This window comes from Furipterus horrens, unplaced genomic scaffold (assembly GCF_987537825.1).
Source record: "Furipterus horrens unplaced genomic scaffold, mFurHor1.1.pri manual_scaffold_2, whole genome shotgun sequence".
Classification (NCBI taxonomy): Eukaryota; Metazoa; Chordata; class Mammalia; order Chiroptera; family Furipteridae; genus Furipterus; species Furipterus horrens.
In genome coordinates this window covers 146,202,524-146,220,707 of record NW_028327172.1, presented here as the reverse complement: position 1 = coordinate 146,220,707, position 18,184 = coordinate 146,202,524, and the positions used below count along the sequence as shown (strand labels likewise).

The 18,184-nt window shown below is 35.0% G+C and overlaps 1 protein-coding gene across 1 annotated transcript in view; it reads right to left on the bottom strand.

The window, feature by feature from the left end:
- PLXDC2 (plexin domain containing 2) overlaps positions 1-18,184 on the bottom strand; it is a 420,883-nt gene that overhangs the window by 80,019 nt on the left and 322,680 nt on the right. Inside the window, exons 8-9 of the mRNA XM_090266575.1 lie at positions 11,415-11,510; positions 11,124-11,205 (exon numbers count right to left, since the gene is read on the bottom strand). Coding sequence (XP_090122701.1) covers positions 11,124-11,205; positions 11,415-11,510 — 178 coding nt within the window. The remainder of the gene's footprint in view (positions 1-11,123; positions 11,206-11,414; positions 11,511-18,184) is intronic.

The following is an 18,184-nucleotide window of genomic DNA, read 5'->3' as shown; positions in this document are numbered from 1 at the left end:
AGTGCATAATAAGTATAGAAAAAAAGGTAGCTATTATAATCTTTAAGGTATCTCCATATGCAAGGCATTTGTTCCCTTAAAGCAACCCCCCTGTCCTTTCTTTCAAAGCTCATATAACTTAGCAGCAGCAGCAGCAGCAGCAGCAGCAGCAGCAGCAGCAAGAAATCTGGGCAAGTATACATATACCTGTGTGCTAGCGGAGTGCAGAGAAGGGAGAGATTAATTCTGATCAGGGCACAGATCAATATAGAGGCTTTCTCTGGTGGTGAAAAGACATTATTTTAGGTATATAAAATCTGTGTATTATTAGGAGAGCCTATCATTAGAAATTGTTGCAGCCAAAGTCATGTTCACGGAGAGAATAGCACCCCTTTGACTATGAATGATCATTGAAGGGAAAATTCAAGAGCTGAGGTGAAAGAAAAAGTGGCTCTCTAGGAAGGAGAAATAAATGAATCTCACTAATCCAGATCCTGCCAATCCCTTTTACAGTATCCCCCAAAAAGGAAAACTTGAAAGCTAATCTTTGTTCAAACAATAAATCTTATTTTTATTCCAAAATACCTTCTTTGTTTTGCCTTATAATGTACTCCAGCTTATTTAGATGGGCCTAAAGTTATATAAAGACAGTTAGGTGTTCTTAGAACTAAAGAAATAACAGAATTATTATATGCATTGTTAAATTATTGGATTTCATGAACTTATTCATGAATGACAATTCCTACCATAAAGTTTCCTTCAAAACTTGGGGTAGGCCATTTGAATGGGTAGGACTGTATATCTGACTCAGGACTTGTCAAAAAATAAACTGTTTAGCATTTAGAAAAATTTATGTAAATCTTAAATAGTATGTTCATATCAAGAAACTTTTCTTACAGTTTTAGCAGAAAGTAAAAAATCAGAAACTATCTCAATGGCATTTTTATTTTCTCACATACAAAGGGGGACACTATAACACCCCAGAATTACCTTCTGGAAGAAGGGCCCCTTGTAGTACAGGCTTCCCTGATAGGTGAATGTTCTAGGAACCCATCTGTATCAAATTACCAACTGGCATTGTTGTGAGAGGCTGAGTTCAGCTTCAGTGAATTGTTTTTGAAAACTCTTTCAATGCATTTGTCTATTCCATGATGGCCAACAGCTGACTTGTTTCTTTCGCCATGACAATGCACCTGCCCACACCGCTTGAGTGTTTAGCAGTTTTGGACCAAAAATGGCATGACCCCCATGCCCTACCCTGCCTATTCAGCCAATCTCACCCAGAGCGACTTTTTTTTTTTTTTTTGTTACTTAGGTGAAAAAGTCCTCAAAGGGAAATGTTTTGCCATTGGGGAAGAGGTGAAACAAAAAACTTCAGAACTACTAAAAGACATCAAAATCGATGAGTTCAAATACTTTTGAGCAGTGGAAAAAGTGTCTTGATAGGTGCATTTGAATGGAGAGTACTTGGAAAATGACCGAGGTTTAAATATGTAAGATTAATACAAAAGTTTTATAAATAAGTTCCATTTTGGGGGGTGTTCTTCAAAAATATTTAAAAAGCTTGCTTGAGTATGAACTTATTGTATTTTGAATGTCTTTCTCTATTTTGACATTAGATCCCCAGCAAAACAAATAATTAAACCATAAACTACTTTTATTAAATGTTCTCTTTTACCATGATGCCAGTCTTTTCGATATAAGACTGTTAATTGAAGGTTCTCACAATTCTTATAACTCAAATCATTTTTTAAAACAGAACTCAACTATGAACGTATTTTTGTTTTTAAATTTTTATTTCCTTGTCCTTCAAGGACCATATTTTTTTTCCATAATAATTTAGCACCTATTGTTTTTAAATTGAACAAGTTCAATTTCATTCTTGGACAATTAACTTTTAATTATTTCCAAGGGGACCCACTATTAGTGCAAACAAACTAAGGAAATGGAATATGTTATAGTGCACTAAAACGCTTCATTACACACACACACACACACACACACACACATTCTGTATATGTTTGTTGGATTGCATTTGTTGAAAATTTTGATTTTCTAAATTATAAGTGTACAAAATGTGGCTTCTACAGCTGGTTAACACAAAACAAAATTTTACAATCACTTGCATGATCATAAAATAGCAGCTATAAAAAGATGTAATACTAAATAATTCTACAGATTTTATCACTACTTTGCCAAATGGTGATCAGAATGAAGGTAAACACAGCATTCACTGACTAGAAAATCAGACTATTTAAAACAATGTCTTGATATCTCAGAAGGGACTTGTTTATCAGGAGACTTGGCTCAAGTACCTGTTGCTTTAGAATTTGGAAAAGGAAAGCTAGTTTCTATTCTGAATTCACAGCCATCCTTACAGATTTGTAGATGGCCAATGGCCAAAAGGAAATAGAGACCAAAATGTAAAATAGACAGATAAGATAGCCAGCCAGACAAATAAACAGGCATGTAGGTAGATAGATTAAAATACACAGTTCAATATCAATTTTTAAAAAGAAAAGAATAGGTGTGTTTTATATCCAAAAGCTGGTAAAGCAAATGCCACCTTTCCAGAGGAAAGAAATGTTACCTATACTTTCAGCATTGATCATTTTCTGCTCCTGATAAATTCTTTAAATGTAGAATTTTCTGAGAGAGTACTTATATTTTCCTAACATACTTTATCATATATATGTTTCTTTCTTTCTCTTAAAAATGTCTGTTTATTGATTAAGTGTAGGTTATATGGGCATGTGGTGAAAATTCAAACTCTACAAAAGGGAATATGAAGAAATGGTGCTATTCTCTCTCCAGTGCTAATTTCCAATTCACTGCAGTTCCCCAAAGGTGAGCCCTTGTTACTAGTATGTTACATATCATTTCAAAAGTATTCTCTGTGTTAAAATGTATTTCAAAATGCTCTCATGTAATGGATAAAATAATATCACACTTCATTGTACTGTTATAGTTCATTCACACAAAAAGAATCTGTACACTTTTGTTAAACCTAGGCTTGGAATGCTTCAAAGGAAAAAAAAAAAGAAGGATTTTAATTTTGTATTCTTAAAAGGCCATTTGTTTTGCTACATATCAGGATAAGCTAATCAATAGAAGTGCTAAGATTATTTAAATTTGAAAACATTATAAAGGGTATTGCACTTACATTTTTTCAAGTTCAATTCACTTCTTACAAACATGGCATGTCAAAATCAATCATCTTGCCTTGTAAGTTCTGCCATCTGAAATTAGGTGCATTCCCAAGCCGAACTTTATCTTAGCCAATTCATTAAAATAAGCCTAAGGTTATAATTAGTTTTGAATCAGGGCTTCTGGATTTCCTAAATGGCTTCTAATGGGTTCCCTTTTATGAAATGATTATGTAAATGCACAGTGTGCAGGTAGCTTCAAAGCTCTGTCCAGGATATAAAAAGTACATTCAAACAAGTACAATTGCAATTATACTCACTCTAACTACTGATTTACCTTAATTTAAAAAATTCCAGCCTTGGTCATATATATTCCAGGAGCATATGACTTGTCATTAAACAATTTCGGGTTTCTGATACTCTCCTTTCAATCTTAGAATCTTGAGACTAAATTAAGACTTATAGCTGAATCAGACCAGCAGGATGCTTTCCATGGCCCTCTAAGGATTACCGTGGAGTTGATGAGAAAGTAGGCAAAAATGATACTGTGTCAAAATATGCTTGGAGTTCCCTTAGTACAGCCCCCTCAGGAGCTTGATACTGTGTCTTTTAATAAAACTAGTTCTTTCTCCAATGTCAAAATAGACTGTAGGGTTTGGGGTTGACCCTAGATGAACTTGTTGGCTTCTTTTAAGACCATGTGGTATGAAAAATGCCCACTGTGTCTTTAAACACTAGGGTCAGACTCAATGCTGCAAATGTGCCACTATTAAGGGTACACAGGAACAAAACCATAAGGAAGAAAATACATTCAGGTCTCATTGGTGTTGTCTTCAGGAGCATAAGATTACTGACCGGGGAAAGGTGGGGTCAGGGGCACTATTTAAATTTGCTCTCCATCTCTCTCTCCTTTAAAGCTTAGGTAGTTTAATTTCTTTAAGTTAAACTAGCATATTATCATATACATACATTCTATTTTTAAAAACTAGTTATGACTATATAAAAAGGGCTCCCATTCTTAATTAATTTAGGTTTATGATACATTTCACATCATTAAATGAATTTTTAGTCAGTATTTGAGTTATAAATTTTCAAAATTTTAAAAACATATTACATGGGATACTTTCTATTTCTCTTTGTTACAGCAAAAAAAAAAAAAAAAAAAAAAAGTTCAATTCTTTCACTGGAAAATAACAGTACCACAGTTGCTCAGGGAAATGCAATAGAAATAATAGGCTGAAAAAATATACAGCAGTTGTTTGGGAACATCTCTCCCTCATCTCACATTTCTTCTGAAGTAAATATGTTATACTGCTCTTCTGTAAATAGAGGTCTTTACCATTAGCAGGGGTTTGCCAACTCTAATATTTATTCTGTTGATGAATGGAATCAGAGAATGTATTTATTCCCAAATTTTTACCAGTACCATCTTAAGACTTTGATTGGAGCTAAGTAAATACAAAGTGGAAATTCTTTAAAAGTCAGGCACTAAGAATCTAACTCCCCAGTGTTCAGCATGCCTAATTACAAATGTTGATCATTTATGCCAGGCATCAGCTTGTTTCTTTCATAGCTATTTGGTTGACATTGAGAAAGCCAATGGATAGTAACAGACAAAGTGAATAATTAGAATTCCCAGGAAAATGGAAATCTCTGGCCTCAATTATCTGCATAATTCAGTCCAATTGTATGTGCTGGATTCTTCTATCAGCCCAGGCACTGTGTCGGGTGAGGTGGAAGACACTAAAATAAGTAAGACTGCATTTCTACCTTTTAAAGAACTTATGCTGCCTTATTTCTCCATGTTGATACCTCCTTTTGTCTTCAAGTCCATGTGGCAAAAATTCAAGTCACACAAAAAAGCACTTGCTAAGAAGTCATACTCATTCTCATGCTTGTTCCTACTCCCTACAGTTTCACCAGAGACAGGCTGTGATCACTAACCTATGTGTCTTTTCAGAGGCCGTCTCTGTCTGTACAAACATACCTGCACGGAACAGAAAATCAGCACCATTCTCATTGTGCCATACCATCTGCTCGTTCTCGGAATCTCTCTTATTTTCAACTTACACTCTTTTCGTAGCTGATCTCATTTAGTCCCATGATTTTAAACAATAGCAATAAGATAATGACTCTCTAACCTGAACCACTAGGCAAGGCATCACCTTTTCCTGAAATGTGAGCTTATCTATCCCCATATACTCAAAAGTTCCACTTGAAGTTGGACAGGCACCTCAAACTTGTCCCTCACTAAACCTTATTTCTCCCTGCCGTAGTCTCTGTTTTTTGTGCCAGTTTACCTATGCTCAAAAACGAGGGTTAGCATCTACCAAATCGCTCAAATGAAAACCTAGAATGTAGCCATAATTCTTATCCTTTCCTCTCCTCTAACTTCTAACCCATTGGTAAACCTCTTCTCTCCTTGCAAAACATGTCTCAGATTTATTCATCTCTCCCGATCCCTGATAAGCATCACTCTGTCTAAGCTGCTATCATCCCTGCCGTAGACTACTGTATATATTCTTTACTCTTCCTTTTCATCCTCAACCCCCTCAAAAAAAACCCAAAAAACAAAACAAACCTAGACAAAAACATAAGAGTGCGCACACACAACAACAGTGAAAATGGGTGGGAAATTGTAACTCACTCCAGCATTGTTTTGACGTTGTTTCTGTAAGTGCTGACTCTGACTAATAGGCAGCTTGTAGATAAACAGCGTGTTTCTATAAGAATCCTAGGAGTGACAGGATCTTTTTGTCGAATTACTCAAGTCTTCCTAGCACAGCTCTCCGGGAGCAGTACCTGATGGCAGCCTGTAGGCTTCCACCTTGGGTCTAGGAGAGGTCGCATTTGAATGGGGCACAGTCAAAAGCACATACACGTGTGAGTATGAAAGCAATTCCAAGCTCTGTTGAGCCTTGCTGCCAGGCAGGCTGAACAGTGAGAGGCCAGCCATCGCATCTCCTCTGTTCACACCTGAAAGGGAGGCGGCTGCATCAGCATCTCCCTAATGTGCCTCTGTGCTCAAGTTACCTACAGGTCAGAGCATTTACTGGGTGTCCGCTTCGTGCCCAGCTTACCGCTGGGCCTTGTTGCCAGGTTCCTGCCAGAAAAGATTTGTCTCATTGATTTACCTGTAAATATGGGTTTGTATTGGAATTTGCTCTGTTGCCAATTTAAGCACATTTAGTAATCTGGCTACCTGGTACAGAATAGGTGCTTGATAAAACTTTGTTAAAAGAATGAGTAAATGAACACACACACACACACACACACACACACGCACACATAAAGAATCCTAGGAGCTAATTTCAAAAGACAGAGATCTTCAGGCATCCCAGCCTCAGGAGGTTTTCTGACCTTCAACTGTGTAGCCACAATGACATAAAGCCAGGATGACACGAATCCAGGATGATGTGAAGCCAAAATGACTAAACCAGGATGATGCACCCTGGATCATCACTTGCCTTATTGGAATAAACTATGCTTGTCTGCATGTAGAGAACTTTTCAACTCCCAACCTTGATCTCTTTGTTCTGTTCCCCTCTCCCTCCTTAAAAAAACCTTGGCCTCCACTTAGATGTGGAGAAGGGCTTTGAGACATGAGTCCCCATCTTTCCAGAGAGATGGGCTTTGAGACAAGAGTCCTCCATCTTCCAGGTGGCCAGCACCTGAAAATGAACTACTTTCCTTTATACCAGCATCTGCATCTGCAGTACTGGTTTATGGTAGTGGCAGGCAGCTGGACCTGGCACTACCAGGTCCGTTAAACACACACACACACACACACACACACACACACACACACACACACACACACACACACACACACTGTTTTCCTTAGAGCAGCCAGAGCTGCATTTAAAAAATATAATGAAATCGCATTACTCCTCTACTTTAGTTCTTCTAAAATTTAGTCTTCCTATCACCCCGATAATAAAACCCTTGCTGGTTTACAAAGCCATCTGTATTTTGATACTTGGCTGCCTTTCTGATCTCGTCTGATACCATTCACCCTTCATGCTCAACTCTCAAAGCTCCCAACTCAGTGCACTGCCTTCCTCCTCAGGTCAAGCCTGGACTCACTGATGGGCCACTGCACTCGCCAGTCCCTTTGAAACACTCCTTGCGTTCACCTTGGTGTAGCTGGTGCCCTATGATTCAAGTCAAAGTTTAACTGTCACTGCCTCCAAGGAGCCTTTCCTGGCCACCCAGTCCAGGGCATACTGGCTCTTTTAAACTCAACAGACTGCCCATCAACTGATATTTTGTTTCATTATTAATTCATTTAGTTTTCAGGTTAATAAGTTAAACTCTGAGCTCCATGAGAGCTTTGGCTCTAATTAATAACTGATTATTGTTATAACTACCTCAATGTTTAGACTAGTATGAAAGCATTCAGTGATTTTTTAAAGTAAATGAATGAGTGAATAAATAGTTTAAGAACCAAAGTATATTTTCAATTTAAGATAAAGTTTTGTGAAGGACTCATGGACATGGACAGCGGGGAGGGATATGATTGCGGGAGAGGGGGTGGGCTGGGTGGGGGAGAGAAATTGGGGGAAAAGGGGACAACTGTAATTGAAAAACCAAAATAAAAAAAAAAAAAAAAAAAAAAAAAAAAAAAAAAAAGATAAAGTTTTGGAGGCTGATAAAACCAGGTCTCTTCAAAAGGGCAAAGTTGCTTAGTATAATACCAACAAATAAACTCCTGTTATTCTTAACAATTTTGCTATATTTTCCATTACATTGCTCTGCTTACTTTTTTGTCATGAAATTCCTCTCTACTAATTCTATTTTCTGCATATCTACTTGCATAAACTCTATCTCTCTGTACTACAAATATAAGCTCTATGAGGGTGGTGATTTTTTTCTTGTTTGCTCACCACGGAATCTACAATCTAGGGTTGTAACTTTAGCACAGAGACACTAAAATTTTTTTGTTAAATGAGTGAAGATATAAGGTATAATGAAAAGGGTTGACTCAGGTCCTTTCAATCTGCACTAAAGAAATAAAAGCACTCTAACCTAGAAATAGTGGGGTATCTACTCTAGGTAAACACTTGTGATCATTGATCTCTACGTATTCATATGCTCTAAATTCATTTAGATCTTGGGTAAGCCACTATAAACATTCTACCTTAGTTTTTGCTCCCTAAAAAATGAGAATTAAATAAAACAATTAAACTTATCTTTTTTAGAGCAAGCCCACCTCTAGAGTTTCAATAGTCACTACCAATTGATTATCATCTAGGGATAAATGAGAACAAAGGAGAATGCAAGGAAATAAAAGGAAAATCTGTGAGGCACCTTTTGTGCTACTAAGAATGAGACTTCTCTTGTTTTATTGAATTTGTTAATAAAAGCTCTAAGGTCTGGGGAAATGCTCCCAGGCAGCAAAAGCAAAGTTTTGAAGCTCACAGGTCTAAGGAGACATTAACAAAATGAAGTAGGGAAATTAACTTGAACAAAAGTGCAATGAGCCATAGTTAAACCAATTAATTAGGCAGATTTTGATATTTATATAACTGGGTTGCTGAAGAATTTAAAATATATCCAAGATTTTAAACCAGGATTTGGTATTCAACAAGACATCAAATGGTAACAGAAAGAAAACTTACATATATATTTTTAGTGGTGTTCTTTGGTGAATTCCTTCCTCATTCATATGTATCACCACCTTTCTTTTCTCTATTAACCTTCAAAAACTATGATTTCAATAAAGTACATAAAATAATCTTATGCTTTGCTTGACTCTTCTGCATTCTTATTTATGCCTATAAAAACTTTATCACTTTCTTGCAACATCAATTATAAAAATATTTATTTTTCAGCAGTATGTCTACTATTTTTTAGGCAGTGATGAAGATAAGCTTGCACCTGAAGCCTTGCAGATGTGAGGAAGAACAGGTGAGGTGTCAAGTCCTCAGGCGGGGAAGTCACACAGGTTAAGTTTCGGTTCCAAACTTAACACTTAGGAGCAATGAGAGCCTGCACAAATAACTTAGCTTTAGTTTCCTCTACTGTAAAAATATTGTACAAGTTAAATGTATTTGAAAATTCCTTGGCACAATGTCTGGCAGAGAAATCTTTCAATACAATAGAAGTATTAACAGTATAAAGCAGTTTCCAATTTGTGGATATCTTTTTATTGCCAAACTGCTTGTCTAAAACTTTAAACATATATTTCACCAATAAGATTTTTTAAAAACATAATGAAATGGTTTAGTAGGTTTCTAGACTAATGCCCCCAACCTTTAATTACCAAGACATTATTTCAGTTGAGAGTCGTTCTAATAGTACTCTGGCTGGGTGGCAACCTTGATTTCTCTATTTGGAACCTATTCATTCATTCAGTCATTCATCTATTTTTTTCTGCAGCACTAGATACATTCATAGATGCTGTAGATAAAAGGGCAAATCACGCTTGATAAACCCAGAGCCAGCAAAGGAGACAGACAAATGAGCTAAATGCCAGTGGGAAAGGATGCGAGGGAACAGCTTGGATACCTCACACAAACCTGTGGCTCAGGGAGACTTCTCAGAGGAGCTCATTACTAAATTGGAACTTGATTTAGATATATACCCTAACCAGAGCCTTCTACTTTATTCTTTTGGGCTTTTTGCATGTCTGAGCTCAGCATTATTAAATAGATGTATTAAAATACAATCTCTTTAGTTTCACTTTGGTCATTTTCTAATAGATCTTGAGTAATTTCTAACATGCATGTAATTTTTGTGAAAGGTCAGCAAAATATAAACCACACAACCCTTGACTTTATAGCAGTTCTTCCCACTCTGGAGATATAGCTACTTAAAATTTACTTGTAAGAATGCTAATTGCCTGCTTGCTTTTCATTACTTGAAATTCATTGCCCAAAGGAAATTATTAGAACAACATATAAAATTGAAAACAGAACATAACTTATAGTAAATAATACTGTTCCACCAGAATAATGAGTTGCCCCAAAGTCAGCAAGTTAAACATGTTTTCTAAAGCTTGTTATCAAGGAGTTGGCATTGTATTCTTTATACTTCAGTAACTTTAAAAATATTCCTGAACATGCCTCTATCATTACAGCAAGTGCTGCAACAAGGTGATAAGACACAGACTGCTTACAATAGAAAGCTCTGATTCCACATTCACTAACTATAGCTTGAAGATTCAATTCTCCACCTGGAGGAAGAAGCAGATTTACCATAGACTCTGAAGATGAGAGGAGATCTTATTCTTAGACTGTAAGCTCCATTGGGGCAGGCACTGTATCTACATACATTATTCACTGCTGCTTTCCCAGGGCGTGGGACAAAATTGATGCACAAATGGTTGAGTAAATACCAAAACACTTTTAAAGATCTGCACTCTGTATTTCTAACAAATGATCATTGAGACTCCTGTGTAAGCACTAGGAACTGAAGAATCCTCTTCACGATTCATGAAAATCAGTAACCCTCTTTGACAAGTGAAGTAACTTAAGTTTCAGAATTAGTCACTACACAGACCAAAGCCACACGTTCTATTGTAAGGGCCAGTTAGCATCACTCTGTTACTCAGCCTCAGACTACATGTCTCATCTTGGCTAGTAACCTTTGAGATATTTATAAGAATTTTAAAATATGTTCATATAATTAAGAATAAATATCCTTGTTATAGTAAAAAAATCTCATACCATGCTTTCTGTAGAATTGGACCAAAGACATCAATTTAGAGACTCATCAGTTGCAATCATCATCTATCTTAAGCCCCATAGAGGTTAAAAATGTATGCCAGATAATGATCTTATTGACTGTGAGGATTCTTGGTAATTTTGAGCAACCAGACAAAGGAAAATATTAAAATTCCTACTTTTTTTTTTTTTTTTGCATTTTGGTCATGGCATATTTTACATATATACACTTGTTGACGTATACATAACACACCTGACACATTTAAAATTCAACGGAAGAGTAGAAGCAGCAAGCCTTTTTAAAATTCAAACTCTTTGTGTTCTTGTTTACCTTTGAAGTTTACTACACCAACTGCAGTTGAAGCCAATCTGAGAGGATACACAGGGGCCACAACCATTAAACTGGAGACATGCTAGGGAAGAGGAGAGAATAGAGTCATCAAGGCTAATTGGGAGCATGGAGGGAAAAAAAACCCGATAATGATGGCTCATTCAAAACAACCCACCCATCTCCGCATGCCTGAGCAAGTTAAGCACCATACTATAATTATTGGTAAACTGATCAGATCATCAATATTGCAAATAATTTTTTCCACCTAGGTGTGTTCACATGTTAACTTACTAGGTAATGGGGTCATCTCCACTGCTGAAATGTTGGTAATTTTGGACATTTGTAACTCTACTCGGTGGTATTCATAAATTGTTCTTCTTCGAACATCTGTAAAAATAAAAATGGGGGGATAATCAACTTTTCACATTACCTATAAAACAAGTGTTGTAACAATGCACCTATATCTTTGAGTTGTTTTGAGAACTAAAATGAGATAATAAAAATTTCTTAAAACAATCCTTACACATTGCAAGTGTTCAATAAATGTCAGATATAATTTTTGCTTGTCCTTAATATGGCAACTATAGATCATATTGGTTATATGCTGCATATAATTGTCTAAATTCTGTAGATCCAAACTCACTGAAATCATACTAAAGCCCTGAAATCAGGCTTCTAGGGTTTTGTCTCCCATCTTATCTTAGAGAAAATTCCATTTTGATTAAAATCAATAGACCCAACAATGATCTCCTTAGGACATAAAGCAAAAATCATATGGTGACTCAGAAGACAGAGAGCTGGCTTTCAGTAACAGTGTTCGGAAAATGTAGATACATACACATCCACAAGAGAAGATAAATACCTTCTTACAACCTACAGACCTCTACCTTTCTCCATTGACATCCTTCCCCCCGTTTCTGATTATTCACCATGAAATTCTACTCCAGAAGAGGAGAGAAGAAGGCATGGCCCAAAATGAACACTTCAGGGCTGGGAGTGATTCTGGAGTCACTAACTGAATATATCTTCAGGTTTACTAGACTGGAAAACACTGTTTAGAACCCTAATCCAATTAATTTCTTTTTGGTGTAAGTGAAAGATTCATATATACTTTACAAAGTGTAAAATTTATCAAACATTAGAGAAAATGCTGACTTCATGGTATTTAGTAAGATTTCATGAGGCACACAAATCATGCCATTTTTTTTTTTTTAAGCTTTAAGGCATATAAAAAGATTACTGAGTTTCTGCTTTTTTCTAAATAGGATGTGTTCCTATATACTGCTTTGCCAAATATTGTGCTAAACAATTAAAGTTTCAGAAATAAATAAATGACATCGCTTTGCCACTGAAATGGAGGTTTTGAGTCTTCATATGAAAGTTCACACAGTATCTATGATATTAGTAGATACTTAAAATACTAGTTTTCTTTTCATTTCATATTTTACTTTAAAAAGTTCCAACTACTAACATACTGACTGTGAAGCCTCTGGGAGCTAATTATTGATCATTTATTTGGGGTAAAGGGAAAAAGTGACTTTTTGCTATGCTACTTCTCTATCACTTGCTCAGACACCTTGAACTGTGAGGAGGAGATCAATTAACAGAACCAAAATTAATAAGAATAATTTTAATTTGATGATCTGCCAATGAATGACAGCTTCCAAATGGTCATTTCTGTTGCATTCCAGAGATATCCCTGTCAATGACAAGTAATTAGTAATCTATTTACTGGTAGCTCCTGCCAATACTAGATGCTTTCATTTTAATCCAGAAATGTATTTAGCTCATGTGTCTTGTTTAGAAAGTCAGAAAAAATAACATTGTACCAAGCATTTAGTCATGCTAGTGGTGATACAGCTTCAACTGTCTTCTTACAACTTTACTAAACCAAGATCAACTATAATGCCCATTGGGAGCTTGTAAAATTGAAAAAAGAAACATCCCTGGAGCAGACTAACAGAAAATATAGTTCAATAATCAAAATCTTCAGGTGCCTGTGACTCAAAGTGTAACTACTGAAATGCATTTTTAGAAATTCTGAGCGATACGTGCATAAGAAACAGAGTGATCATATGGAAACACCAGGAATCCTCTCCAATCTATATTCACTCTATCCAAAATAAACACAGCTTATTGAGTACCCTGTGGCATGATTAGCCATAATCTAGTTTATTAGCCTGTTTTGAAAACTAACATACATATAGAAAATGTATGCGTAATTTCCCAAATTGGCTGGTTTTTATATCGATATAAATATTTTAATAGTTTGTATTGTCATGTAAATGATTTGTTTACATTTCCTTATTTATGCATTACCAATGAGTAATGACTGGCCCGAATGATTATTTCTTATTTTTCTTTCTTGTTCCAACTGAGGCCACTACACTGTACCTACCTACTGAACACTCTAAAATAAATAGCATTTATGGTACAAGTGCAATTTCATCCCCAGCATTAACAGAATTAGCTCATTGCAGTTGCTAAATAAAGCATCTACAAACAGAAGATGCTTTTGCTTCCAACTTTAAAAAACTTTTCTCTATAGTTCAAATTCTTTTAAATAGCAATGTAGGCAACATAAAACTTAGGTTACTATGAAGTGCTAATCTGAACCTCTTAGATTTTCCTCTCATCATTCTCTCACTGCTTGCAGAGTTTCAGGGCACTGCTGAAACCCAGTGGCCAGATTTCATAAATTACTTGAGCATGCATTAAAAAAAAAAGAAGACACTTTAAATAAAATAATCCTCACTTTTGTCCTCCTTCCACATATATTTACTAATGACTTAAACAAGATGCATTTCTTGAACTCCTTCTGTAAACACTTTGCCCAAGGAGAGTCAGGACAGTAATTGGTCAGTGTACTGTCACAGTGGGTTGGTGTGACCCGTGGACTGCAGGCCTGGCTACCATCATGGCTCCCACTGGCTCAAGGGCTCTGCCTCTGAGCATGGAGCTTCCACCAGGGGGACACATCTCTCTACTCTTGAGACTTATGGGAAGACGTGATGTACATTTGCAATGTCATTATTTTTTCTAAAAGAAAAGAAGAGTGAGACTTTATTAAACAAAATTGGGTGAAATGCGATAAAATTTCTTTATTTTAAAATCAAGTCTTTAAAAAGTTCTTGTGCTAAATTGCACAGAAGCTTGGCACGTATATGAGGAAATAACCCTATTATTTTTAAGAAACTAAATTTCCTATAGTAAAATACAATTGGAAAAATTAACACATGGACATATTTATAAATGTAAGCAACCAGTATTAGTTAAAAATGGAAATATTGTGGTGTAGGGAAGTGTAAGTTAAAATGGAAATAATCATTATGTAGTAGGAAAAAAGTAAGAAATAATTTTGAAAGCAAATATGAAAAGAAAAGTGGAAATTGTAATCTCTGAGGTCATAATTTAAAACAAAAATGGCAAATACAACTCAATAGAAAAATTCAGTTAAGATTATTTTTGAGAACTGTTTTGGCTACTTTTCTATGCTTTCCATAGTGAGGCTACCACAGAATATAATTATGCAAAGATGAGCTTTTTATTCCCTGTTTGAATAAAAGAATATTAAGCTGGGTTTCTCATCTCCAAACCAATAAATTCTAGCCTAAGAGGTACCCAATAAAGATTTATTAAATAAATTAATGTTGAACTGTATTGAGTTCTTAATTATTATTGAAATGCTTTCTGTGACTTTTAGGATTTTATATTAAAATAAAAAAATTCAAATATTGTTAAATAAACTGAGGAACATATCTCTAAACTGGTTAAAATTTACTTTAACTGAGATTGGTTTATAATAAAAAAGCCAATGAATGAATAAATAGAAATAACTGGAAAACAATTTAACCACAAGATCCTGAAGGAATTTTCTTTTGTTCATAGAAATTCTAAAAAATAAAATAAAAATCAAATATGTTAAAATGAACTAACTAGTGATTTCCAATATCCAGAAAATTCTTTTTCTTTTGATCTTTGTTTTTAAACGATTTTATTTATTTATTTATTTATTTATTTATTTATAGAGAGAGGGGAAAGGAGAAAGAGAGGGAGAGAAACATCACTGTGTGGTTGCCTCTCACATGCCCTCAATTGGGGACCTGATGTGCAACCTAGTCATGTGCCCTGACTGGAAATCAAACCAGCGAAACTTGGCTCGCAGGCGGACGCTCAATCCATTGAGCCACAGCAGCCGGGGCCAGAAAATTCTTAAGCTTTTTTTTTTTTTTTAAATAAAGTCAGGGTCAATCAAATAGGCTATATTAGAAATGTTATCTATTAAAACAAAATATCAGTTTGTATAATGCTTTCTATCTCAGAAGAGATTTATAAGAGAATATTTGATAGGCAAATGCCATGATATCCATTTTCTTTTCCTTTTGTTGAGCTTAGAGTAAGTTGGCATGCATGCTTGAGAACCAAAACACCCAATGAAGCTGTGCTGTAATGAAAAGCAGTTTTGTCTTCTGTAAAACAAATAATTTTGTTTTTCATTTTGAGGAGAGAGAAGGCAAGGTGACACAATTTACTGAAGGATTTGTAGATTGATGTGTCCTTAAATGGATAAAAGTCCCTAATAACTTAGAAAATAATAAGTGAGGCTCAGTTCCTCTGAAAGAGCTTTAACTGGGTTATGTAAAGTGTTATGAAAGAAAAACAATCTTCAAATTTTCCCAAGATTTTTTATTTCTTCTGTAGTATGTCAAACATGTTTAAAAAAATTTTTTTTTAATTATAGTTGCTAAGTAATTATAATGGATGTGTCCTGCCACTAAATCAAACTACATAATTTTTCTAAGGAGGAAATCAGTTGAAATGGGATGCTTATATTTAAAAATGTATTATTTAATCATATCTAAAATTCTGTGGCCATTTAAAAGGCAGAGAAGACAAAGTACATTTATGTAAATATTATACTTGAAATTCAATATTTTTAAAAATATGTGTATATGAGTATTGATACCCTGTCCAATGTAACTATTAATCACATTAATTAACTAAATCTAATTAAAAATTCAATTCCCAGTTTTAGTAGCCAGATTTCAAGAACACAGAATGCCCTGGCTGGTGTGGCTCAGTGGATTGAGCCTTGACCTGTGAACCAAAGGGTCACTGGATTGATTCCCAGTCAGGGTACATGCCTGGGTTGTGGGCCAGGTCCCTAGCTGGGGGTGGATAGGAGGCAACCAGTTGATATTTCTTTCCCTTTCTCCATTCTTTCTCCTATCTCTAAAAAAGGTAAATAAAGTCTTAAGAAACAAAAAAGAACACATTAGCCACATGTAGTTAATGAGACCATACTGGACAATTCAGATTTCGCCAATTTCATCAGTCCAGAAAGTTCTATTGAACAGTATTGGTCTATGGTATTATTATTATTATTATTATTATTATTATTATTATTATGTGAGAATTAAAGCTGATGACATTTTGCATAGTAAATAGCAAATCTCTGTTTTTGTTTGTTGAACTTTTTTTCCAGTCTCTAAACATTATTTTGGTCAAGTTCTTTGAAAAACTGCTGCTTGGCTTGTAAACTTATATAGAGTCCATATAAGGCAAACTATATACAGTGTTACTCAAAAAGTTCACTGAATCCCTAAATATTTTAAAATATATTTGTCTTCCAAATTAGTTATCAGTTACAATGCTAATGGTTCTTACTGAGTTGTGAATAACAATAACCAAGAAAGCAAATGCACATTGTAGCATGAACAACATCAAAACAATGATAAACAGTAGATGCTGATGAGAAAGGGACTGATGTTTAAGAAAGATCCAGAAAATGTATTCTGGTTTGAAGAATGAAGTGGAGACATGTCATAGATTCAGAAGTGGTATCCTAACTTGTAGAACCATTCTAAGTCAGGTCAGCAGCTTTCCAGATTGATTTCTAGTACAAGGATTCTGCCTGTGTGTGCTAAAGTAACTTTCACATCACCAAAAAGGCATCACCTTAGGTTTCAAATAAAAGAACCACAAAGGCATTGAGGATGTTCTGGGTATCTTGCTAAAAACGTTATGCTCATTAAACTCAGAGGGTGGAGAAAAGGTGAAGCCTGGTGGTGAAAGTCAGCTCTTAAGAGATTAAGATTCAGATTCAAAATATTTAATTGGAGGAGAGAGAAACAAGCAAGTATGAATGGTATTAGCGAGACCTGTGCATTGATCCAGGAAGGCCTCTGCACACTGCACACTGTGTAAAAGAATCTGAAGGGACAGAAGTGGAAGCTGAGAAATATGGTAATTACTTTACAGAGGTATTTAACAAGAAGGCATGGAAACTATACATGGGCTATGAATATATAACAATGTTAAAACTTCCTGGTAATCAAAAGGCTTTAGAGAAAGATTATCATGCTCTGCTTATCAAATTTGGGAAGTTAAAAAAATTATAACAGTGTCTGATAGAATTTGGGGAAACAGGATCTAATATTATGCTGGTGGGGGAGTAAATTAGTACACCCTTTATAGAAAGCAATTTGTTAAAATACATGAGAAAAAACTTGACGTTCAATGGCTACATACTAATTTTTAAAGAATTAGATATGCATAAAAATTTAAAAACAAGGATATTCAGCACTGTTTTACTACTAATACAAAATGCAACATACAAGGCAAACCAATAATGAGACAAGCTACATAAATTATGAAACAAAAGAATTTGTTTCAGCTATTAATGACTACATTTTAGACATGAATTTAGCAATGTAAAAAATGTATTTATATATAATGCGAAATACAGGTAGCAAAAATATTTATGATATAATGCTGATTTTCTTAATGTGTGTGTATACTATAAACAAAAGATTATATGCAGATACATGGAAACACTGATTGTTATCTTTTTGCAATAACAGATTTATAAGCAATTTAAATTTTCTTCTTTGTGTTTTCTGTTATTTTACAAATTCTTCTGAGTTAACATCTACTATGCTTAAAATCACAATTATGTTTTTAAACTTGTATTTCTGTAATGAATAACCACAGTCATTGCATGCGGAACTCTTTTTCATGTTTGTACCTGTGGAGATTGAATCAGCTTAACTCTGTGGTCC